A 26,022-nucleotide genomic window follows, 5' to 3' on the forward strand; every position below is an offset into this window, starting at 1 on the left:
ACATTTCACAAGACGAAACCATCGATTTCATTGGCTAAAGCACTGGCTGATGGGCTCATTTTATATTTCATTTCACGAATTGATCTTAACTATCAAGCTTCCAACATGCCACAAACCGGATAAGTTTCTGAATATATGCCTTATTATTGTTAGGATAAAAAAAAATCAAGAGGGTACCTGATTCACAGCACACTGAAGACGATTTTTTCCATAGAATATATGCCAGATAAATACGTTTTTATTTTGTTATTACATATTTTAATTCCAGCTCCTCAGCTATGCCATATCAGCTCTTTCCTCTGCATGCCGTACCTCACCAGGCCGGCCTGGAGGCCTTGGTGTCGGCCCTTTGGCACAGGTTCTTCCCCGGACAGCGCATTGGACTAAACCACAAACTGAGTACCATCTTTTCCATGTTGTCCAAATATCCACAAACGGCAACATTACCTATGTGGCTTTACTATTTTGACCAAGTCACTGACTGCCCCCCTACCAGAAACCCAGTGAATTACAAGTGGGTACCATGAATTCATTTTCCATTACAACATTATCGCAGCTGCACCATATTTTATGGAATGTATATGTAAATATTTTTTCATAATTTTATACAATAATAGTAAATTGGTACAATAGTGAGTAGCCATTAGCAATATAGCATATTGGCATTAATGTATTAGTTGTATAGTATATAGGTATATTCTATGTTAGTGCAATTTATGAGTATTATAATCTATGTATAAAAGCTCAGGTATATTTGTTAGCATATTTTATTTATTTCAAACTGGTTTCTACATATGAGATTTCCCTTTGGAAAAATTGTGATTCTCTTCTACTTTGTTCGATTAAACTATGCAAGAGAACACAGCCTAAAATTGTCACCTAATATAGCTGTGGTGTAGTTAGGGGTTAATCCACTTCTCAGAAAGCGGCAGCAGATGAACTTTCTCCACCTTGTGGTCTAAATAAAGGGAGAGGGACAACCTGAGGCTGAGACACTTTGACTCGTGGGCCAACCCCGTCAGGGAGAGCCAAGGGGTCCAGGAGAGGGTGCGAGGTGTCGGGTCGACCCTCCACAACACACAACCGGTGTCTACCTGACTCGACTCTGCCAACTCCGAGATCCAGACATTGCCGGGACTATATCCACGAGGGATTACATTTATCAGATGTACGGCTACTGGTGTTAAGGATGGCCACCAGACTCCGGTACTCGTGAGACATCTCACTCTGTGGGAGCTGCCACCAACTAAAAACATAAATACATGACATGAATCCAGTCTTTGGTTTGTGATGCATTTCTAACATTTTTGGGCAAAGCATGTCAGCAATACGGCTAACATTTTATGAATATTTTTAGGTATTGATAATGTGGCATGTTATCTACATCCCTGCTAAAACAACATAACTTATCTATGTTGCCTAGCAATTTTCCCAACTTTAAATGGCCTTGAAACAAAGTGCAACTTTGGCAAAGTGGCGTGCCAAATGAGGTACTAGGGCAGAACTGCTTTGAAGGTCCTGTATTTTAGAAAACGCCGAGCAGCAACATGTTTTGAGTGGGTCACGTTTCAGCTGCTTCGAGTGTCGTTGCACATCTTCAGCGCCCAAAAAGTAGCCTGTTTATTACAACCTTCAACATTATAACGCCCTCAAGTCATTATACCAATAATCACACCAAAAAGTTACTTCACTAATCACAAGGGTTTTAAACTAATAATAGTAATAATTGATGATAAATCTGTTTAGCAATACATTTTTGTGTGAAGAAAAATGCCAACTGTCATATAGTTTATGGAAAACTTCTTAAATGGGTGTTTTATGGGTAATGTTTATTCAATCGAGTACATACAAACTCTGCGCTGTTATTTGAGCTCTAGTCAAGTCAAATGGACTTATTCAGCTTCAGAGCATCTGTAAAAAAACAAAACTAAACACGGAATCCCGCCTTAGTGTGTGTGTGTGTGTGTGTTTTTGTACGGTCTGGAATCACGGGCCCTGAGATGCCATCAAGCCTTGTGACGTAGCAGGAGCAAAATGAGTCCCAAAGTCAATGATAGTCAGGGTCTGAGAATCCACAAAAAGACGTAGAGTAAACAGACACAAACAGAAACCAAAACCGGTGTCTGAAAACACTGCTTCCTCAAGGAGAGTTGAGGCGGAGGGGGGCTGTACACTTCTACTTGTAGAATTCGTGCTCCTGCTCATCCTTCTTGATAACGGTCTTGTAAGCTTTCTCGAAGTCTTTAGCCAGGACAATGTACCTGTTCTCACGAACCGCCAACATGCCAGCCTTATAACACAAAACAAGAGATGAACAGAAATGTTGACTGGAGTCTGAGAATGCATATACATTCAAATTAATTATTCACTCCAAAAACATTATTGGATTCCATTTTTAGTGCCACTTAAAAAAAGTACTTCTCATAGATAAATATCCAGTGAAAAAACAAACATGTTCATGTGAGAGCTAAAGCTCACCTCCTGGCAGATGGAGTTAATGTCAGCCCCCGAGATCTTGTCTGGTCGGGCCACATCTGCACATTAGTCAAGGACAACTGCTGACCAATAGTAAATGAGAGTCGTCTTCTTTCAGCTGCTCCCGTTAGGGGTCACCACAGTGGCTCATCCGTTTCCATCTCTGCATTTTCCTCTGTCACACCAACCACCTGCGTGTCCTCCTTCACCATCATCCATCAACTTCCTCTTTTCCGGCAGCTCCATATTCAGCATCCTTCTCTCAATATACCCAGCATCCCTCCTCCACATCTCCACATCTGGCATATGTCCAAGCCATCTCAAGCTTGCCTCTCTTGCTTTGTCTCCAAACCGTCCAGCCTGAGCTGTCCCTCCACCCTGCCTCCACTCTCTTCTGCACTCCCCATTACTTTCAACAGTTGAACCCAAGTATTTAAACTCATCCACCTTCGTCACCTCTACTCCTTGCATCCTCACCATTCTGTTGTCCTCCCTTTTATTCACACATAGGTATTCAGTCTTGCTCCTACTGACTTCCATTCCTCTTCTCGACACCTATCGAGGTTCTCCTCAACCTGCTTCCTACTAGCACTACAGATCACAATGTCATCCACAAATGTCATAGTCCACAGAGACTCCTGTCTGATCTCGTCTGTCGACCACCTCCACCTTGAACCCATCTGTCATTCGTACTGCACACCTCACCACTGTCCCACTGCCCTCATACATATCCTGCATCACTCTTACATACTTCTCTGCCAATCCCAACATCCTCATATAATACCAAACCTCCTCTCTTGGCACCGTCATATTCTTTCTCCAAATCCACAATGAAACTCCCTCTGACCTTCTCTATACTTCTCCATAAACACTCGCAAAGAAAACATCGTATCTGTAGTGTTTTTTCCCGGCATGAAACCATACTACTGCTCGCTAATCGTCACCTCTCCTCTTAACCTAGCTTCCACTACTCTTTCCCATATCTTCATGCTGTGGCTGATCAACTTTATACCACTGTAGTTGCTACAGCTCTGCACATCACCCTGATTCTTGAAAATCGGTACCAGTATGCTTCTTCTCCCCTCCTCAGGCATCCCCACACTTCCCAAGATTGTGTTAAACAATCTATCCCAGAAAGTTGAATCAGCCGATTTAACTTTCTGGGATTTCTTTACCTGGATTATTGAGCATGCATCGAGACATTAAGCAATCTAGCTAAAAATTCCACTGCCATCTCTCGTAAACATCTCCTTGACTCCACAGTAAATGAAAGGACAAAACCAATGACATATGAGTAGCCAATGTAAAACACGAAAAAAAAAACATAGCTAGGTACAGATTTGTCTCTGTGCATGTAGATTTCCACAGACAGCAGGTGCATCAATTCTTCTGTTGTGACACAACAGCATTAGAACTATCAAAGACCAACACGGAGGTCCAGGGAACCTCATTGGTCTGACCTGCACTTGATGAAAGTTGCGTGATGAAATGTAATAATGGTGCACTTAACCGAGCGAAACTGCAACCAAATGTCACAGCTCAAATGGTCAACTGTGGGTCAGCCCGGCTGGATGCTGACAGGTAATAAGGATTTAAGTACAATGAAGCTTTGCATTTCTGCCTCTTAACCCCGTTGTTCTAGATTGAAAGATTAAATTACTGGTCTTACTTTCATATACTTTTGATTTCACTGGAAAATACTCTAAATTAAAAAAAAATGTATGCATAACAGAACATGTTTTGACAGCCTCCCTCACATCCCATCATATTCTTGCTGTAGAGTATATCTTTGTACAAACCTAATCCCAAAAAAGTCGTGACAGTATGGAAAATGCTAATAAAAACAAAAAGGGGTGATTTGTAAATTTGATTCACCCTGTACTATACTGAAAACACTACAGCATATTATTTGTTTTAGCTAGTGAATTTGTTTTGTTGAAAATATACACTTTTTTGAACATATTTTAAATCCATATAATTTTGTAATCCTGTTTCAATGTTATATCATTCTCTAACTCCAATGTGTAACTTATGTTTTTTTCGTCTCCTCTCCCATGTATGTGGATGGTGTGATGCAAGTCTCTCTTGTGTGCATGTTTAGCCTGTCCTCCTGTCAGGCCTACATGGTGATGGTGGTCACGTGGCTTGGGTCCTGGGCTGTTGTTCCGGTGGCATCTGGACACTGCTCGACATCCTCCTCATCATATTCATTTATCTTATAATTCCATTATACTTCTGTTATCCTCTTTCAATGTCGTATTCTGTAAATTGTGTACACACAACATCCATTGCATGTCTGTCCGTCTTGGGAGAGAGAGATCCCTCCTCTGTTGCCCCTCCTGAGGTTTCTTCCTATTTTTTCTCCCTGTTAAAGGGATTTCTTTTTAGGGAGTTGTTCCTTATCCAATGCGAGGGTCTAAGGACAGGATGTTGTGTTGCTGTAAAGCCCATTGAAGCAAATTTGTGATAATGGGCTATAGAAAAAAAATTGACTTGACAATTCAAATCTGGTGACTGCAACACGCTCCAAAAATGTTGGAGCATGTTGCAGTGTTTACCACTGTGCAACATCACCACTTCTTTTATAACACTTATTAAGGGTTTGGGCACTGAGGACACCAGCTGATTAAGGTTAGCAAGTGGAATTTTCCCCCAAGTCATCCATTATGCAGGTCTTCACCTGTGCAATTGTACAGGGCCTTCATTGCCATATTTTGTGCTTCATAATGTGCCACACATTCTTAGAGACAGATCAGGAATGCAGGCAGGCCAGTCTAGCACCCGCACTCTGCTTATGCAACCATGCACTTGTAATCCAGACAGTATGTGGTTTAGCGTTGTCCTGCAGGAAAATGCAGGGACATCCTTGGAAACGAGGGCATCTGGATGGCAGCATATGTTGCTCCAAAATTTGTCCATATATTTCTTAATTAATGGGTACTGACACACCTGCATACCATGGCAGATGCTGGCTTTTGGACCTGGCGCTGACAACAGCTTGGATGGTCCTTTACCTCTTTGGCCCAGCAAATACGACAGCTATTTTTTCCAAAAACTATCGGAAATGTTGACTCAACGGACCACAAAACCCGATTCCACGGTTCTATTTTCCGTGTCAGATGAGGCCGAGCCCAGAGAAATCGGTGGCACTTCTGGACAGTGCTGATGTATGGCTTCTACTTTGCATAATAAAGCCTTACCTTAAATCTGTGGTTGCAACAGTGAATGGTGTTGACTGAAAGATGTTTAACGAAGTATTCCTGAGCCCATGTGATGATATCCATTACAGATGCGTGACGGTTTTTAAGAGTGACAGCTGAGGGATCAGCGATCATGCACATTCAGAAGTGGCTTTCAGCCTTGCCCTTTACACACAGAGATTTGACCGGGTTCCTTGAATCTTTTAATTGTATTGTGCACTGTAGAGGGTGAAATGCCGAAAATCCTACCGATTTGTCTTTGGGGAACATCGTTCTCCAAGTGCTGGATTATTCGCTGATGCATCTGTTGGCAAATTGGTGAGCCTTGACCTGTCCTTGCTCTTGAAGGACTAGGCCTCTTTTGGAGGCTCTTTATACACTATAACATGATTACATTAACGTCTCCTGTTTCACATCACCTTGTTATTTCAACTTGTCATATCGTTATTAGTCCTGAACTGCCCCTGTTCCAACTCTCTTGGAACGTGTTGCAGGCATCAATTTAATAATAAATGTGTATCTTCAAAAACAATGTAGTTGATAAGGTACAACATGAAATACCTTGTCTTTATACTGTTTTTGTTTGAATACAAGTCAAAGTATATTTACAAATCACTCCTTTTTGTTTTTATTAGCAAATTCCATACTGTCCCAATTTGTTTGGAATTGGGGTTGTATAATTCTACCTGTCTACCTATCATTTCTGAGAGGCCTGGAAAATAAATTTAAACACAATTAAGTAATGCCTTTATGCATGCCCAATAATCCAGGTAAGGAAATCAAAGAAGGTTGAATCAGTTCATCTGGATACGTTTACGTTGTATCCAGATGAACTGATTCAACCTTCTTTGACAATTAAGTAATAGGTTCGTGCTACCATGACCATGTGCACATAGCACAAATCTGTTGGGTCAAAAGGATACAATCCTCGAGGTCAACCTCTTCAGACAGATTCATCTTACTGGTGATGGTGGAGAAGATGAGGCGTTTCTGCCTACGGTCGGGCAGGGGGAACTCGATCTTTCTGTCCAGACGACCGGGACGCAGCAGGGCTGGATCCAGCGTATCTGCTCTGTTGGTGGCCATGATTACCTGTGTGTGTGTGTAGGGGGGTGGGGGGTGGCAATGGAGGTTAATGGTGGGTGATATGACCTAAAATTCACATCAGATGCTTAAGATATGGTATTGCAACGGACAAGAAATTCCAAATCAAAATTTATAAGCTTTTATTAAAGGTTTAGAAGCTTTATTTAAAGGATGACAAGAGATTTATTTCAACCTTAAATGTCTAGAAAAGTACTTTTTTTTTTTCTTAGCTTTTTTTGTGCAATTTTTTCCACTTCTGGGGTCAAATGATGCAAAGACAACATAAATAAAGGTAATATGAAGTGAATAAAATACAATGTGCAATCAACTAAGAAAATATTTCAAATACTCAGGAGGGTAAACAAAATCAAAACTAATACTGTTGCATGGAAAGTAAAAAATTTCCTCTAACATGTTCAAGATGTTGCCCTTTTACAGCATAACTGGCATCTAACTAAAATTTAATCTAACTAAATTGGAAGAAATCCGTCTGTGTGACTGTCATCCAATTAACTTCACACGTGGCGGGTGTATTGCTGAGGACCCAATGAAGTGCAGTGTGGAGTTGTTTGGATGAGCAGTTCTCGAGAAAACGGCAAACAAGTTTTCAGCGAAGTTATTAGTCATAAAACTTTGTCATAAAACATGAACAGAGCCACTCTGCCATTGCAACCCATAGTGTGGTCAGAGGGGGGATTACACCCGTAGTCCTTCGAGTGCTGAGTGTGAAGTTGTTTGAATAAGCGGTTCTCAAGAAAGCTCCAAGCAGCAATACTGGGCCCAAGCAACTGGCCCATTTTAGACAGGCATTGCACTAGTTATAATGAATGCAAAACTGTTGCTAACTAGAAACTTATCAAGAAATTTTTGGCCAACAGCAAATTACCTACAGAAGCTGAAAGCTATATCACAGTATTGTGATAACCAAATCCCAGGTGACAACAAGTCTCGTATTATGACATCGATATTATATTGATATTTTGTCCAGCTTTTATAGCAGCTGACTACAAATCTATTTGACTGAGGATTCCATGGCACCTTTTACAAATAACTCACAGAAGAGCCTGGATCCTGGGTAAAATTTGATGAAATCTTAAAAAGTGAGGTTGTCAGAGATGTTTGTAATGTTTCCCTGAAATCTAAAGCTGAGAAGTGATATCTTTTTTTTGTTTTGTTTCCTAAATTGACAAAAGGAATGCCACGCTCCATCGAAAGCACCATTTACCTAAATCTCTCCTTAAGAGCCACCAATCGAAGGAATCAGGGATCAACCCCACTGTGCCCGTCACTGGAGTCTGATAAAATCCCCAAGAAGAAAATAGTTCATTGAGATAAGCACAGTCAGCCCTCATGATGACCACAGTCTATGGTCCAAGTTTAAGAGGCACTGTGTTTACAGAGTGCTTGAGGGTAAAAAGGCCATTTGAAGACAGAAAGCATTTCTGAATTATCCTGTGGGAGTACTTCCGAAGCTGGATGAATGGTGAATGGCACAGTGAATGCATGGCTGATGGGTGGGCAGTAGACTTGGTTGTTGTCCGTAGTGCATTAAAGGAACCCAGAGAGCAGGGGACAATAGTCAGAGCAGGAGACAACAGTCATGGTGGAACAGCCAACAGCAGTCTCAGAAGGGCTGAATTAACTCACCTTGACATTGACGTTCTGGTCAAAGCCGTCCATTTGATTGAGTAGCTCCAGCAGGATTCTCTGTACCTCTCTGTCAGCTACAGGATTAAAGAAAGAGGATGAGGTTTGTACAGTAAAATTTTAATCTTCTTCAATCACTGCATAAAGTGATTTGTAATTAACCCAATCTTGAACTTCTGAGGGGAAAAACAGAACCTTTGGTAAATAAAAGTCAATCCTTGTGAAGGAAAACATTATTTTATATAAAAATAATTTCTACATTAATCCATAACTTCTGTCAGCTGGTTACACAACATGTCAGGAGAAAAAAAACAGCTTATAAAATTTGCTTGGTTTATCTGATGTCATTGTCAAGCAGACTGTAAGCCCACTAAACAATGGTCAAACCTAAACAACAAAGATTGTTTTGACTTTGTCAGCTCATTGTAAAAGCCAACATGTTGTCTGCATTAACAGCTATTTTTCTCTGCAGCTGTCTATCATGTCAGTCCAGAGGAAATAGTGGATGCTGCCTGCTAAGGTCTGGTTTGTCTATGTCGAATTGATCTACAGCTAAAGTTAGAGCACACACAGGGGTGTACCTCCAGTCTGTGCATCAAAACGTTTCGTGGCAATGGCATCAATCTCATCGATGAAGATGATAGCTGGGGCATTCTCCTTTGCCAGCCTGAAAACGTCACGCACCATGCGAGGTCCTTCTCCCAGGTACTTCTGAACAAACTCTGAGCCGACCACACGGATAAATGCCGCTGAAACAAGGGGACAGATAAGTGGAAAAATTAGAGATAAATGTATAAGCTGCAGAGATCTTGAATCAAACCCATGGATATCACTTAGGCAACTGAATTTAAGTCATGAGACAATGCGTATTGCATTTTCAATCCAAATTATTTTGTCCAATCAAAGGGAAAATTGCTTTTGACCTCAACTGGTTTACAAAGCAGCAAATACACAACAGCTAATGCCGATAAATACATGTGGAGTTTGGTAATGTGTCAGATGCGCATTTTGTCTTTACCTGTAGTATGGTGCGCCACAGCCTTGGCCAACATGGTCTTGCCACAGCCTGGTGGTCCATACATAAGGACACCTCTGGGTGGGTCAATGCCAATCTGAGAAAACAAAGAGGCATAAAGGTCAATTCATACTTCCCGTGTCCACGAGCGTCTGCATGATGTAAATGTCGTCATCCGTCCATGTTCGCGAGGGTCCGTGCGGACCCCTATGCGGACATCCGTGTGCAACCCAAAATTTGTAAATGCGCAGACTGTACGCATAGCAATCACTCTGACTGCACATGCTCCAGATAAAGTGGATGCTTATTTTGAAGAGGCTGTGCAAGGATAAAAATATTGAAGTAACGGGCTTATAAATAGTGTATTTGATAGTGAAGATGGCAGCAAACACAAAAACAATATGCTAATGTGAGTTACATATACGAACACAGTAATATAACATTAAATGGATTATCTATTTTTATGGCAGTTGGCAAACAATATTATGGTGCATTACCGCCACCAACTGGAATGCAGTGTGAATCAGGTAATACGCATGCGTGGAACGCCAGACCGATGCGGACCCTCAATTGTAGTACGAATGGAACCACGTGCACATCTGCACGACTGGTACAAGTGTGCAGCTGTCCATGGAACGTGAAAAGTATGTACAAGCCTTAAGACAACAAATGACAACCAGTTTTTACATCTTTATGCAACAGGTTGTCACAAGCTAAAGAAAATAAAAACTCATTATAAGGTCAATTCGAGGCCTCAGAATGGCATAAAATTAGTATGGTGGTGCCCCAACACACACCTTCGCAGCAGTGCAATGTCCATCACCAAAAACTGTCAACTGCCATTTTAAAACGCCACATTTTTTGATGAACGTGTGTAGTGTTTCAGGTCTTTGGCTTGATATAACTACCACAACGGTCTGTTAGCATCTATCTAACTGGATGTTTACACACTGGTGGTGTCAAGCTTATGAACAAATTCCCACAACCTTTTCTCACCTATTTGAGAAGTTCAACGCACCTGTTTATAGAGCTCAAAGTGTGTGAGGGGCAGCTCCACTGCCTCTCTAACTTCCTGCTTCTGGATATCCATCCCTCCAATGTCAGCATACATCACATCTGGCTTTTGGTCTGGAAGGAGAAACGCAGAGGTAACAAAACCAAGTAACTCAGATCAATCCTGCTGTTTAAAAGCAGTGTTTACAGAGGGTTGCAATGAAGTCAATGGCATTCAACATGTAAAGAATACATCTAGAGATAAATCAGAGCTACATAAAAAGATGACATCAAGCATTTTTGCACAAACCACTAGTTGGGGGTTTCTGTGAATTGCTATCAATATCTAAACAGAATGTTTATTACAAGGATTTTTTTCATTAAGTCAGAGTGAGTTAAAATAATTTTGAATAAAATGGATGATATCAAGCAAGCTGGAGTAAAACAATTATACTTTATAACAGTGATAGAAAAAAAAGAATATAAAACTGTAAAGGTGTAAAACGAATAAGCATGACAGAAAGATACAGCACAAAAAATAAAAAAGTGCATTGAGATCAGGAATAAGTGTCAGAAAACTGCCTAACAGGGGTGCTCTGAGAGTGTTTTTCAATCGGGTCCTCAGGGACACCCAGTACTGCTGGTTTTCTATTCCATCAGTTCATTACATTCACCGGTTGCATCAGGTATTCCAGCCATGTAATTGGTTGGGTTGTGTTCAGTAGGTAGCCAATCACTGTAGTTTATTAGATTTCCGGCACTGACAAGGTTACTGATTCAATGAAAATGTAAATACCCTGATGACTCACTGACGGTAGCTTGCAAGGAATGGAACATATGAGCATTCGTTCTACTAAGCAATATTTTTATACCATACAGTTTTGTTTTTGCATGTTGTATCTTCAATGTAACTGATAAATCTGTGTCGTGATAGTGAAATATAACATGAACATTCTACTACATCAACATTTCAACTTATTGTCTCAGCCGATATGCAAGCTATGTATTTTTTTAAGCTATGTATTTCCGTCCAGCAAACGCTAACTTCAATGCTTTGCATAGCATAGTAATTGTGTTGGCTGCATTAAGAAATGTAGCTTACTGTGGCTAGGTTTGAAATATGAAAACATGAAAAAGCATGGCGTTAGCCATACATGTAAAACACACTGAAAAATAAAGAATAAACCGTAAAAACTGTCAGCATATGTAGCTGTATTAATGCTTGATAAGATTTGGTCTCTCGTCTTCCATCTTGCCTCAGCTCAGAAAGGGTAGCCACAGCCTAATAGGAGTTAGATAACTTCAAGGTAGTGAGCAAAGATGGTCACTGGTTTTTATGGTGAATTCTGGGACTTTTCCAGGTGGCTCAAGTTTCAGTGCACTGGAACAGTTTTGACATTGAGACAACCTAGAAAATGTCTGACTCCCATGACAATTCACTATCTACTGAACTAAGAAGCGGTTTGAGACACAACCAGAGTTTTTAGAAATGGCAAAACAGGCAAATATCATTAACTACCTAGCAAAAAAAGCAGCGTTGGGTGGGGGGTGAGTTCCCATAGGACTGGATTGATTACTGCTTCTCTAAATGAAAGGCTATGCTTTCTGTCTTCAGGTCAATGTAAAATCCTCTGCGGATTGTGAATAGAATAGAACTTTATTTGTCATTGTACAAGTACAACGAAATCTGAAAGTGCAGCCCCACAGTCTCTGTGGTCCTTACATATGTACCTAAGTAATACTGAGTCTTTTACCTGATGTCAGCATCATGATGCTGCTGTCAGCCTCTGGGGGGAGCACGTCCACCAGGGCATTGCTGTGCTTGTGTAGAGCCACTGAGGCGTTGGGCTTCAGCAGCTCTCTGTCGATGGTGCTCAAGATGCGCACATAGTAGTTGGAGCCTGAGAAGGCAATACAGCAGATGAAGAAACAATAGATGGGAGTATGAGAGAATACCATTACCGATTCATTGCAAATGCTTCAGATGTATACTAGTTATAGTTAGAATACAGAAATAAAAGTGGCTTAGTGCAAAGTTGTTGTTTTTTTTAAATTTATTCTTGACACTTACATTTATCTGATTTATTGTATCCCAATGATCTCTGTAAAAAAAACATTTCATTCTACTGTAGTCAGGGGTTAAAGCAAAAAAAAAAAAAAAAAAAAAATCCTGAGCCTGAACTTTGTGTCTTTGTGTGTGTGTGTGTGTGTGTGGGGGGGGGGGGGGTTGTCGTCCTGTGGCGTGGACACATTCGCAGGGTAAAAAAAAAACAATTGGAAATGAATGATTGCAGATTATGGTGGGCCTTTTGAAACTGCAATAACAAGAAAGGTCAGTAGGTGGCAATAGTAAAACGAACGAGGACATTGAGGACTTTGTCCATGTTCTGGTTGGCGGCTTCGTCGACATGTAAAAAAAACATGCCGTTTTTTAGCTTTTCCGAAATATGTCTTTTAAACTCTGGTGTTATGCCGTGTGTGTTCAAATAGCTGGCATGCTGATTAGATATTGACAGTTTTGTCAAAGCAATTTTGTCTTCAGCTATTTTTTTGAATAAATTCACCAGGGGTTAGGCGAGCTTGAAAGACAGATCGTGCTCTGCGATGAACGTGCACACGCATATTTTCAAGTCACACACACGGTCAGTTATTGATGCCGGTACATCAGCTGTGGTTGTTGCTCCTGGTAACCGCGTTGTGTGTTGGAGAGAACGAACAGCTGCTCTATGAGCGGGGTCTGACTCATGACGTGGTAGCACTTTTTTCCCGCTAGTTGCATATACTAGCTTTCTCGAGCACAAAGTGCAGAAGCAAGCACCTGCTTCTCTTAACTTCTTACATCAGCTACCAAAAGGCTTACCGTCCTTCCCTATCTCTTCTATCCACGGCCAGCGCCATTTATTTTTTAATCCTTTATCAACTAGGAGGGCATCTTCCCCAGGATTTATGAACTTACTCTCCATCCTACTCTCCTTCGACGTAATGTCTCTCTACTCGAGCATCTATGCAGCATAGGACTCGGTTGAAGCACATTTTCCCAAGACCCGCCCCATTCTACTTCTGATTGGCTAATAATGTTAGTTTGAGAGCGGGAGAGTTGTGCTCCTCTCATATCATTGGCAGACTAACTCATAAACTCGAAAGTGATGTTGATGATATCAAGACTTTTTTTTTAAACAAAAGACTTTTTTTTAAAATAAAAGACTTTTTTTTTTCCTGCAGCCAAACGCTGCACGCCGGAAATCCGGCACGGTGCTGGAATACTTTAAGCCCTGTGTAGTGTATTCTATTTCATTGCTGTGGGGTTCAGTCTTAGGAGACTGTCTCATTCATATTAAATAATACACAATTTAATGTGCCACCATTCCAACTGAATCAATGGACAGTAAATGTGCTAACTGAAGGCAGGATTAACAAGAGCTCCATCTGTACTTGCTTCACAGATGACCATTTTGATATCAACCAAGATTCTGTGCTACAATTAACTTTCATGTCTGGTAGTAAATTCTTTCATTCAACAAAAAATACAACTAGTTCAAAACATGGTACTGTATTGGAGAATTTCTAAAATCTTAAAATCTGATGGCTAGCACCGCATGTAACATGTCAGAAAAAAAAGTATATGACTGACATTTTTGATTGTTTATACACACAGATTGGCATCTAATGATGGATTTCAAGCTTAGCTGAGAACTGACAACTGGTTTAGGCAATAAGAGGTGCTTTCATTATATTTCTACCACTGATAGGTCTTACAGAGATTATACTTGATTTTTCCTGCTAATGGTACCTGTGGTGGATCCAACAATGGCTGTGTTCTGGTCCACAGCCTCTAGGAACTGGCCAATGACCAGTGGGATGCTTTGTATCCTCTTCACCTCCTCCTGGGCATGGAGGAACTCCTTCTTCAGGTTCTTTTGTTCATCTTTGATGTACTCCTCCTGCACCTCCAGGAATTCCAGCTCCTGCTGCAGCTTCTGAAACCACAGCAGGAATAGAGATTGGACAGGCTTTCAATGTGAATGTTTTTAATGTGCTGAATGCATAGCGTTATATCAGAAGTTCAAAGTCATAAAAGAAGCTAGGATCCACACCGAAAAAATTGCTTTTTGTTTTTTTTTATATTTTATTCAAATTACCGCATGTAGCCTATATACTGCCATATGTATGATGTTTTATAACAACAGTATGTTTTATGTCATGTCATGGTGGTGAAACCTAAGACAAATTTCCACATTGTGGATAATAAAGATTTGAAGCATATCATACCGTATTCATTCCAAATCGCTCAATTAATAGAGCAGCATTGTGTTGTGGCTGGACTGCAAATGCATTGCATAAATCTACACCATTATGCAACGGAAAGTATTTTTGTAAAGAATAACATTGTCATAAACATGATACACAACATTAATTGATATAATCCCTAAAATTAAATGTTTACCTAAGAGAGTAATACCACAATAATTATACAATTCAAGGTAAACTAGTTAAATATGGGCAAAATACATAAATTTTTTAAAACTACATTCATTATGAGACCACAGCTGTGGAAACTTATCTGTATCAGCCTGCTATACCTGGAAAGGAAGCAGGCCATACAAAAATGTGCATGGGTAAAAGAGCTCCTAAGGACCATAGTTATAAGACTTTTGTCCACCTTCAAATGCAGGTGAACCTTCTGTATTGCTCTGCACTGTATGTGCATAAAGATGAGACACACAAACAGAAGTTAGACATTAATTGCATTAACACTGTTAAGTGGTAAATGTTGTCAGCATGGTGAGTTTTATGTAGATAAGAGTTGTGACACATCATATATGAGCACACAATTTCTAGAACAAACAAACATTAGAAAGCATTCTGAAGCATGAAGCCAAGAGATAGCACCACTCTGAATCATCCAAAAGACAAGGAAGCGATGTAAGATGTACAGTATGAATCACATTTTCACTATGGTGAGAAGCCAAAAGTTCTTTTAAAGGACTGCTTCTGTATAGGTGGGTGGCACCCTATACTTAAAGAAGACAATCTCTTCTACAGGTAGCCTCAGCTAAAAGAGTCAGATTCTAATTATATGAAGGCATAGTGCTTGGGGATGTTTTTTGTTTTGGTTCCAAGCATGCCTCTGTTCTTAATCCTATTCATAGCACCACCAGAGGGTGGTGAATTTAAAAGTGTTTTTGGTGTGTGTGTTTTTTGTTTCCCCTGAAAACATTGATGCTAGAAATCAGCACTACATTTAAGTAGGGTTGGGTATCGTTTGAATTTTATCGATTCCGATTCCGCTTAATGATTCAGGTTCTTATCGATTCCGAGTTTCGATTCCAATAGGGTAAAAAAAAGAGGTCAAATGTTTAGGTAACAAAAATAGCTTCATTTTTTTAAGCATTAACTGAACATTAATAATGCTAACACACATGGGCGACATTACGGGGGGGGCAAGGGGGGACAAATGCCCCCCCTAACTCACAAAGAATAATTAAAATAATATATCACATAACGTAATTTAAAAATATAGAAATATTTGCTGTAATTACACCTACGAGCCGCTGGGGGCAATGTAACGATCTGAAGCGAACCATTTTATCAATAGCTCCGATAAAGACGGGCGCGGCCATAACATCTGTACACAAATGAGCCACTCATATCTCTGGCTCTGTTTGCGACGGGCGTTGGTAAACATCGAATCACAAAGAGCCACACATATCAATAGCTCTGACAACGACTCCTAGAGGATAAATTCTGAGTCTCATCCCCAGCCAGTCAGACTAGCTTGGTCTAGTTAGTCCATGGGCCAGAGCCCAAAATTTCCTATTTCGGTACACTCAAGGTGGCAAAACTTACTTATAATTTTTGAAAGGATCCATGTCTATAGATGATATTTTGGTATGATAACCATTCCTGAGTGGCAGCTGTATCACAGTTATCAGCTCATGAAGTTAACCACCCCCTAAAGTAAATTGCATTTTAGACGCTGGTGTATATCCTGGTTTAGCCTCATGGTCAGGACATTTTTCAATGTTCTATAATATTGTCTTTGGTATCATTTTAAAGGGGACCTTCTTAGCTTTCATTCAAGCCCTGTTGTGGATATTTCTCACAAATATAGAGGTCACTTGAGCTCTTCAACCCGTCAATAACACACATCTTTCTGCAATGTTCGCCTAAACTATATACTTTCTTTTAGCCCTGTGGCATCTAGGAATATCAGGGACACAAAACACAAAAACTGGAATACTCACAGGACTGTAAAGATTCAGGAAATGTATAATATACCCATACTATTTCATTGTGTGAGGTGATTGTGAACCTTAAATTAGAAGGGCATTATTACTAAGAAACTAACTAGACCAAAGCCAGTTAGTCCTTGGGTCAGACCAGATATCGATATCACCCAAGGTGACACAACTTCACTGGTGCCATTTTATTTGGTACACTAACAGAAGTAAAATAATACATGATAACCTTTCCAAATGAGCAGCTATTTCATTTTTCTTTCAGGAAACCTGTTTCTGTGCCTCTCACGATTGTGTATTTGCCCAGATTTTTACAAATATAGCATTTCAACACCCCTGGTACTGATTAGCCTAGCTTAAACTCTGGGACAGTTCTTAGTTGGCCAACAACCAAGGATAACCAGTACTGTGTACTTCCATTCATTGTGCTAAGCTAGGCTAACGTGCAGCCAGATAGCTTTCTACTAAACACATATAGAGGAAACTGGTATCTATCTTCTTGTCTCACTCTGGAGAAGATTGTAAGCTAATTTCCCATAATGTTAGCATGTTCTTTTAATGTATATGTTAATATGATTAGTTAAAGTGGCTACGAGGAACTTTCATCTTGTGTTGATTTTAGCGGCCTCATGTGGACAAAATACAGCTGTTGCATAGCAACTAGGTAATGTATCTATGTGTGGCTATGTAAGATAAATAATGGTAATATGACGCTGGTGAAGCAAAGTAAACTTTGTTTTAGTAGTGTTCATACACCTAAGTTACATGTATTTGTTTGTATGTGGCAGGTGAAAACTGACTGAATATGGCCACTGGTGAACAAGCAAGTTTTTACCCAATACCAAAGCGCCCAGGGGTGGAGTGCATTATCCACTGTTCTGATGATACAGATAAGCTGGTTTCACTACAAAGTGTCGACTCATCGAGAACTCTGCTCAGGGCAGCTCAGATACGAAATCATGCACCAGTTTTGAAACTGGCAAAAGACATTCCTGAGGGACAGATTCCAGCAATCTACTACCACAGAAAGTGTCGCAGTATCTTCACTATGCAGCAAATTCTTGATGGCCTCCTTGCAAAAGAAAAGAAAAGTTGTGTCTCTGCTGAAGAGAAACAATCTAAGAGAGTAGCTCGACATGCTCCAAGTACATCTAGGACTTATGATGTAGAGTGCATATTTTGTCAGAAAAACAGCAAATATTCCAAGAGACAGAATACGAGAGAAGTACTGGTGCAGTGTCGAGAACTGCGAGCTGATGCAAAGATCAGGAGTGCAGCCACAAAGAAAAGGGACAGCAGAATCCTTGCCATTGTGAGTAGAGACCTTGTAGCAGCTGAAGGGCACTACCACAGGTCATGCTATAGACTTTACACCAAAGAAGAGGTTTCCAAAGGAGAGGTTGCCAGCAATGAAGATGATGATGCTGCAGCCCAGTATGAAGCTGCTGTGAATAAGGCATACAATGAGCTGTTCCTCTTCATCAGGATGGAGCTTTTTGGCAATCCTCAAGTGATGACAATGACTGATCTCTCTTCTAGACTGGTAGCTTCAATGAACTCCCAAGGCATTGCCCAAGTCAGGGAATCAACCAAGAAGCACATAAGGCGAAACCTGGAGAGTGAGTTTGCTGGAGCCTTGCAGATATTCCCTGATGAGAAAGGAAAATTCCTCCTCTATCCCGATAACTTGTCCATGAGGGAACTTGCCAAAGAAAATCAGTCTCTCAAAAGAGAGCTGCAGACCCTGAAAAGTGTCAGTGCACAAGATGTTATAGCCAAAGCAGCCATCAAATTGAGAGCAGACATTAAAAGTCAAGATGTTCCTCAAACCTGGCCGCCTGAAGTCAAACCAGAAGCAGAATGTCCTACCATTCCAGAGTCGCTCATTATCTTCCTGTACTCTCTACTCACAGGCTCAAATGATCCTGATCATGCATCCCAGAGAGTGCAGTGCCTTCTGCAGTCATTTGGCCATGACATAGTATATGCAGTGACATGTGGAAATACCAAGCCTTCCAAGCACATTGTTCTGCCATTCAGTGTCAAATCGTTGACAGGAAATGTAGAGTTGATAAACATCCTCAACCGACTTGGTCACAGTGTGTCCTATTCACAGATGGAAGAGATCAACACTGCCCTGTGTCTCCAGAAACTCTCATCATCAGGGAGTGGCATTGCCCTTCCAGCTAACATCCATCCTGGCATATTCACAACTTTAGCCTGGGACAATATCGACCGTCTTAAAGAAACTGTCAGTGGTGAGGGAACATCTCACAGAGTCAATGGGATTGCTGTGCAAGCAAAGCCAGTCAACCCACTTCCTGTCCAACCCATGCCCACTGTTCCCAAAACAAAGAAGAGAAGCATTGATGGACCCCCACCAATGTTACCAACTTACAATGCTGGACAACGGGTAGGGCCACCACAAAGCAAAAAGTCAGATGCCGATACTGCAGCCAATACTAAGCTTGCCAGAGAGAAAAACCTTCTTTGGGTCCTAGCACGCATGTCACAACAAGAAGAACAGTCAGTCAGCAGCTGGACAGGCTTCAACATCCTGACTCGAGGAGAGATGACGGTCATCCCCGACAATATAGGCTATCTGCCTACCATCAATGCTCCAGCGACACAAATGTCTACTGTCAACGAGGTGCTTAACCAGTCACTGAGCATCATGCAGTGCTTAGGCCTGAGGAAGATTGTCTGTGTCTTTGACCAAGCCCTGTATGCGAAGGCTGTCGAGATCACATGGAAACACCATGACAAGTTCCATGATATCATCGTTAGGCTTGGGGTATTCCACACCATCTGCACACTGCTGGCAATAATAGGAAAGCGTTTCCAAGATGCTGGACTCAAAGACATTGCAGTCTGGCATGATTGCAGAAGGCTCAATTGCTGGTGTTATGGATGGCCGCAAGTACAACAGGGCAGTGCGACTACACAAGCTCCTGTATGAGGCTCTCATGCGACTGACCTTGAATGGTTTCCTGTCCTGGTTGGAAGAAACTCACAGGAATGACATGGTTCACCTGAATGAGACACTGAAGACCATTGACAGCCTTGGGAAAGAAGTCTCACAACATGCTTTGAAGGAGGTCCTCGAGAACAGCTCTTGTACACGCATCATGGATCTATTTGAAGTCTACCGTGAGTTCCTTAGAGGTGGAAACGGCAGCCTCTCGAACTTCTGGATGTCCTATTTGGACATGGTTGAAATCTTGTTGGGGCTCATCCGAGCATCCAGAGAGGGAGACTGGATGCTACACTTGGCTAGCATTCGAGCAATGATCCCATGGTGCTTTGCTTATGACAGGATGAATTATGCACGCTACCTCCCCTACTACTACGCCCAGATGTCTGAGCTGCCCATCACACACCCAGATGTGTACACAGAATTCATGGAAGGAGGCTTCTCAGTCCAACTGGGCTCCACCAATCCCTTTGGCCGAATCCCTGTTGACCAAGCTATAGAAGAAACGGTGAACAAAAGACACCCAAGCAGCTGGAGGGACAAAGGGATTCAGCTTGAAGCCAGGAGCTGTGACCAAATATTATCTCACAGCTGAGTATAGAAGCATGTACCTCAGACCGCTGAGAGACCTGACAGGTCAAGGCAGGTGCAAATGGTCTCATCCAGATCTACAGAGTCCAAGGATCAAGAGAGATGAAGCAGATGTCCAGTCTCTCATGGACCTTATGGAGAATAACTGGCTCAATCCTATGTCCCCTGATGAGATTGATTTGGTTAGCCTCTCCACTGGCAACATGGCTCCACCTGATGTGACCATAGATCTCTTGAGAGCTCTTGAGAAAGGAGAAGAGACCTACCAAGCATTCCAGCAAACAAGGTTAGATGCAGACCCACCACCTGTGAAATTCCACGACAAGATGACCAAGCAAAGTCTGAAAACATTCTCCAATGTCAGCACAAAACAAGCTCATGGAAAGAAAGCACAGGATGTGGTTCTGAAGGCAGATAGAAACCTTTTCAGTCACATGATCCTGGTGGCTGAAAGCAGGAAGGTGAATCTGAAGGATGTCCTTGCCTACCCATTGGGCCCACTACCATGGGCACTGGCAAATGCTGATGGGTCCTTACGAAAAACAAACAAGGCTGCACTTGCCAGAGAGCTTGAAAAGAATGTATCTCCTGCAGAAGACATCCCAATCCCATCTACTTCCATCATTGATGGGATGAGCCTGGTCCAAAAAATGAATGGCAACAACAAAACCTTTGCACAGGTGGCAGAGTCAGCCTTGACCCAGGTCCTCCATGAGGGAGCACAGAGTGGGAGGATTGATGTTGTTTTTGATGTCTATCACCAGACTTCGATCAAAGATGCTGAACGACTGAACCAGGGTGGAGACATCACTCTCCAGTACAAGAATCTTGCAGGGGGACACCACGTCCAGCAGTGGAGAAAATTTCTGTGCAGTTCCTCCAACAAGACCAGTCTCATCAAGTTTCTGGTGGAAGAGTGGAAACTCCCACGATACAGAGCTATGCTGCATGGCAAGGTGTTGTACATGACCTGTGAGGAAACCTGCAACAAGTTGACAGAAGATGGGTGTGAGGAAGCAGCAGAACTGCACTCCACACATGAAGAAGCTGACACCCGTCTGCTCCTGCATGCATTGCATGCAGCAAATGCGGGCTCAAAGTCAGTTATCATCACAGCTGAGGACACTGATGTCATGGTGCTTTGTCTTGGCTTCCAGAAGGACATCACCTGTCCCATCTACCAGAAGTGTGGGACTCAGAACCGCACACGGTTTGTCGACATCACCAAACTGGCAAGTTCACTTGGAGACAGCATCTGTGACAGCCTAATTGGCTTACATGCCTTCACAGGCTGCGACACTGTCAGTGCATTCGCTGGTCGAGGGAAGCTGAATGCCCTGAAGATAGTGAGAAAGCACACTTCCTGCCAAGAGACTTTTAGTCAACTGGGACAGACATGGAATGTGAGTGATGAGCTGTTGCAGAGAATTGAGCAGTTCACCTGTCGGATGTATGTTGCTAATAGCAGCACTGCTGAGGTGAACAAACTGCGTTACCAGCTGTTCTGCACCAAAACGGGAGAGGTTGAGTCCAGCCAGCTGCCACCATGTAGAGACTGTCTCTTTATGCATGTTCAATGAGCCAACTATCAGGCAGCAATATGGAAGTGCTGTCTGCAGGCTAACCCTGTGGTGCCAAGCCCTACTGAGTATGGATGGACAGACGATGAAGGCCAGCTGGCCCTTTACTGGATGCGCTCCCCACCTGCACCAGATGTGGTCTTGGAAATGCTAACATGCAAGTGTGTGCATTCATGCAAAATGCCAAGCTGCATGTGCTTGTCAAATGGACTTCCATGCACAGACATGTGCAGGTTACAGACCTGCAGTAACCAAAAACAGCAGGATGGTCCAGAACTGGACTTTGAACTTGGGGAGTCAGATGATGAGAGAAACGAGCAGTTTGATGAATGACAGTGTGATGATTCTGATGGTATTACTGTGGTAGTAGTCTATTGATGCACAGGATGTTGATTCTGGACTTGGTTACCCAGAGCTTGATAACAATAATGTAACCATATTCACATATACCCATTACCCTACCCATTACCATTACATATACCCACTAATGATATGGGATTACATGTATCATTGACTAAGTATATGTAAATGTCAATGTTGTTTAAAATATTAAAATAGATCATTACCTCACTATGGTATTCCTTTTTATCATGTATTTTGATTGTGTATTTAAACAAATGTATAGAGACCAGTTTGTGACCTAACTGGCTTTGGTCTAGTTCTCATTTAAGGCTCACAATCACCTCACACAATGAAATAGTATGGGTATATTATACATTTTCTGAATCTTTACAGTCCTGTGAGTATTCCAGTTTTTGTGTTTTGTGTCCCTGATATTCCTAGATGCCACAGGGCTAAAAGAAAGTATATAGTTTAGGCGAAAATTGCAGAAAGATGTGTGTTATTGACGGGTTGAAGAGCTCAAGTGACCTCTATATTTGTGAGAAATATCCACAACAGGGCTTGAATGAAAGCTAAGAAGGTCCCCTTTAAAATGATACCAAAGACAATATTATAGAACATTGAAAAATGTCCTGACCATGAGGCTAAACCAGGATATGCACCAGCGTCTAAAATGCAATTTAGTTTAGCGGGTGGTTAACTTCATGAGCTGATAACTGTGATACAGCTGCCACTCAGGAATGGTTATCATACCAAAATATCATCTACAGACATGGATCCTTTCAAAAATTATAAGTAAGTTTTGCCACCTTGAGTGTACCGAAATATCGTCTGGCCCATGGACTAAGTCAGACAAGCACGAACTGAGGAAGCCTCTTGGATGAGAGGCGAAACGTCTTCATGGATATACAGTTGCACTTGATTCAACTCCTTTGGATACAAATTTGACATTGAAACCGCATGTTTTGTTTATTGCACACTAGTTGTACTTTTACATTGATACAATTAAGTGATTAAAAAAAATCTTTGCCCCCTCAATTTTGGGACCCAAATGTCGCCCATGCTAACACATATAAATTAACACATCATCCAAGGAAAATACTGGTGTCCAAACAACACAGTCATATTTGTAGATAATTGGTAGCGGAAAATGCTCTCATCTCTCGTATATTCCACCTGACAACAACACAGTGAAAGCAGTAACGGTTGAACCATTTGCTAACATCACTGAGCTCAGATATTTAAAATGTTAAAACTTTTCCACCTTGTACCATGCAGAAATCAGTTGATCGCTCAACTTATATTTGGGAGGGAGGAGTGTATTTTGAATTTAGGGCCCTGGTCATCTCCCTGCAAATAAAAATTCAACATGACAGTAACTGTTACTGCACAAGTAACCTACCATCATTTTTTACCATCTTGGTTTTTTTTTTAAACCTTTCCAACCTAAATGAAGGGGGTTCGACAGCTGAGAACAGGTGTAGCCCTTTCACCACAAAAGCCGTTACTGCTCCGCAGCACTCCTCAGTTTTCTTTTTGGTCATACTTCATTTTATTGCCAAAGAGAACGGTGTCTTGCGGCTTGCCGTCTTCCCTGGCTCTACTGGAGGTGCTTGCAACGTGCTGGCGCTGTCCAATTCTGACACACTCGCAGTCGGAGACCACATGACGTCAAACACTGTACATTCTTTCAAATCGATGCCATGCTGCCTTAAGCATTTCGTCAGATTTGAGGTGCAATCTGCCTTGCAGCTAATAAACTTCCCACACATTTACTGCACTTAGCCTTATTGTTGCTTTCTTTGGCAAAGTGCAGGCACACTTTGGACCGTTTACCAGGGTCCATCTTTCAAACTGCTGCTGTGATGCTAGTCAAACATGCTAACCGCTAGCTAATATCAAAACAAATGGACATGGAGGTGCGGTTGCGTTAATGTGTAAAGTAGACAGGTCCTGGCAGATATATATGTATATATATCCATCCATCCATCCATCCATTATCTTAACAGCTTATCCTGCTCTCAGGGTCACAGGGATGCTGCCCTCTCTCTCTCTCTCTCTCTCTCTCTCTCTCTCTCTCTCTCTCTCTCTCTCTCTCTCTCTCTCTCTCTCTCTCTCTCTCTCTCTATATATATATATATATCAACAAGGATACAGGAGTTTTCAATATAGAATATCAATACAGAAACAAACATTTCTGTATTGATATGTATCCATCCATCCATCCATTATCTGAACCGCTTGTCCTGCTCTCAGGGTCACGGGGATGCTGGAGCCTATCCCAGCAGTCATTGGGCGACAGGTGGGGAGACAACCTGGACAGGCTGCCAGGCTATCACAGGGCCCATACACACACAATTGTCCCTAGGTATTGACAAAAAGCCACCAAGGTTCTTGCAGACATATGTAGCCGTTGTTTGCAATAATAAAGATTTATCTCTTTTAGGAACCGGTAAGCAGAACCGAAGTTCAACTTTTTTAAATGGGTACCTGGTGCCTGGCATTTTTACTCAGTTCTAATTTGGAACCAAGTTTTGGTTCCCAACCCTACATTTACGTTTTTTTTTTTCAGAGTTAACTACTACTACTATTAACACCTAACAGGAGCAGCCGAAAGTAGTAGTAGTAGTAGAGTTAAATTGGACCAAATTGTACTGTTTATTTCATTTGTTATTTTCTTGAGAGGTGGTTGTAATCTTCTGGCTATCATACACACCACTTCAGAATAAATATATAGGAACCATTTGATGTTATTCACTGGTAGTATTACAACTGAAGAACATGCAGGATGTGTCATAATTGTGTTAAGTTCTTTAACCACAGAGGTTCAAGTGAAATGTAAACATGATGTTGCAATGGTAAAATAAAACATGACGACCAATGAATGCTGACATCAGACCTTGTATCTGCTGTAAAGGTCCTCCAGGTCCTCTGGTTCCGGGGCCAGGAAGGACAGACCTGTCTGAGGTCTGGAGCTGAGCATTGCCGGTACGTCGTCCTGTGTATAAATTGATGTTAATCAATCAATCAATCAATCAAGTTGCATTTTATAAAGCACTTTTCTAGCTGCAACAGCAACTCAAAGCACTTTATAGATTAAAACGTTTAGCAGGTAAACAGGCCCTTGCACTCAGAAAAAATAGCGTGCAAGTTTATTTTCAAGCTTTTATAACAAAAAGGATACGAAATCATAGTTCATAACAGCAAAACATTGGCAACACGCATTGCCAAAGATAAATTCATTTTTTTCATGAATTCATTTTTTCTGTCTTTAATCTACTTTTACCATCACAATTTTTCACCAGTGGAATCCAGTTAATGTCTGTGCATTTGAATGCAGGAAAAGTGCCATATTAGCCAAATACTGATTGACTGAAATCTTATGACGAACTCGCCTGACGACTGCAATACAAACTACCGTTGGCTAGCCGTTAGCCCGCAGGTGAGTAACGTTAGCCAGAGAAACAAACTCTTTAGGGCTCACAAACGACAACACACGCAAGAAATACTCTCGATAACCTTTTCAAAAATACAAAGCAAATAAGCCACTCTGCGTTGGTTTTAACAAATCACTCTCAGCATCAAGCTAATGGTAGCAGCTAGGCTAACCTCAGCTTCAACTAGAATGACATAGCGTTATGAGAATGAATCGGCAGGTTTAGATCTTAGTAATACTACATGAACATATGTGAACTAACCAGAGTAAAACTTCAAATATTAAAAAAAAATCAAACACTTGTACTCAAAAACAACATACAATAACACATTTTTATTCTAATTCTGCAGCTTAACACAATCCTGCTAATGATTCATACCGGGTTCTTTTCCACGGCCAGGATATCCTCCATGTTGGCTTCTTCTTCTTCTGCCTCTTCGTCTT

At 41.5% G+C, this 26,022-nt stretch overlaps 1 protein-coding gene across 1 annotated transcript; it reads right to left on the reverse strand.

The window, feature by feature from the left end:
- Positions 1-1,810: 1,810 nt before the first annotated feature.
- Positions 1,811-26,022, reverse strand: psmc4 (proteasome 26S subunit, ATPase 4). Its single transcript, XM_056285609.1, has 11 exons — positions 25,958-26,022; positions 25,042-25,140; positions 14,207-14,393; positions 12,171-12,317; positions 10,442-10,551; positions 9,427-9,520; positions 8,990-9,157; positions 8,409-8,485; positions 6,599-6,767; positions 2,479-2,534; positions 1,811-2,290 (listed from the first exon to the last, which is right to left on the reverse strand). The coding sequence occupies exons 1-11, from the start codon at positions 25,988-25,990 to the stop codon at positions 2,177-2,179; spliced, it is 1,254 nt and encodes a 417-aa protein (XP_056141584.1). The 5' UTR covers positions 25,991-26,022; the 3' UTR covers positions 1,811-2,176.

This window comes from Lampris incognitus, chromosome 9 (genome assembly GCF_029633865.1).
Source record: "Lampris incognitus isolate fLamInc1 chromosome 9, fLamInc1.hap2, whole genome shotgun sequence".
NCBI lineage: Eukaryota > Metazoa > Chordata > Actinopteri > Lampriformes > Lampridae > Lampris > Lampris incognitus.

Coding starts and splice junctions, on each gene's coding strand:
- psmc4 (XM_056285609.1), bottom strand. CDS start 25,990: ATGGAGGATATCCTGGCCGTGGAAAAGAACCCG. Junction 9,521..10,441: donor ACTTTGAGCTCTATAAACAG/GTGCGTTGAACT, acceptor TTGTTTTCTCAG/ATTGGCATTGACCCACCCAG. Junction 6,768..8,408: donor ACCAGAACGTCAATGTCAAG/GTGAGTTAATTC, acceptor ACACACACACAG/GTAATCATGGCCACCAACAG.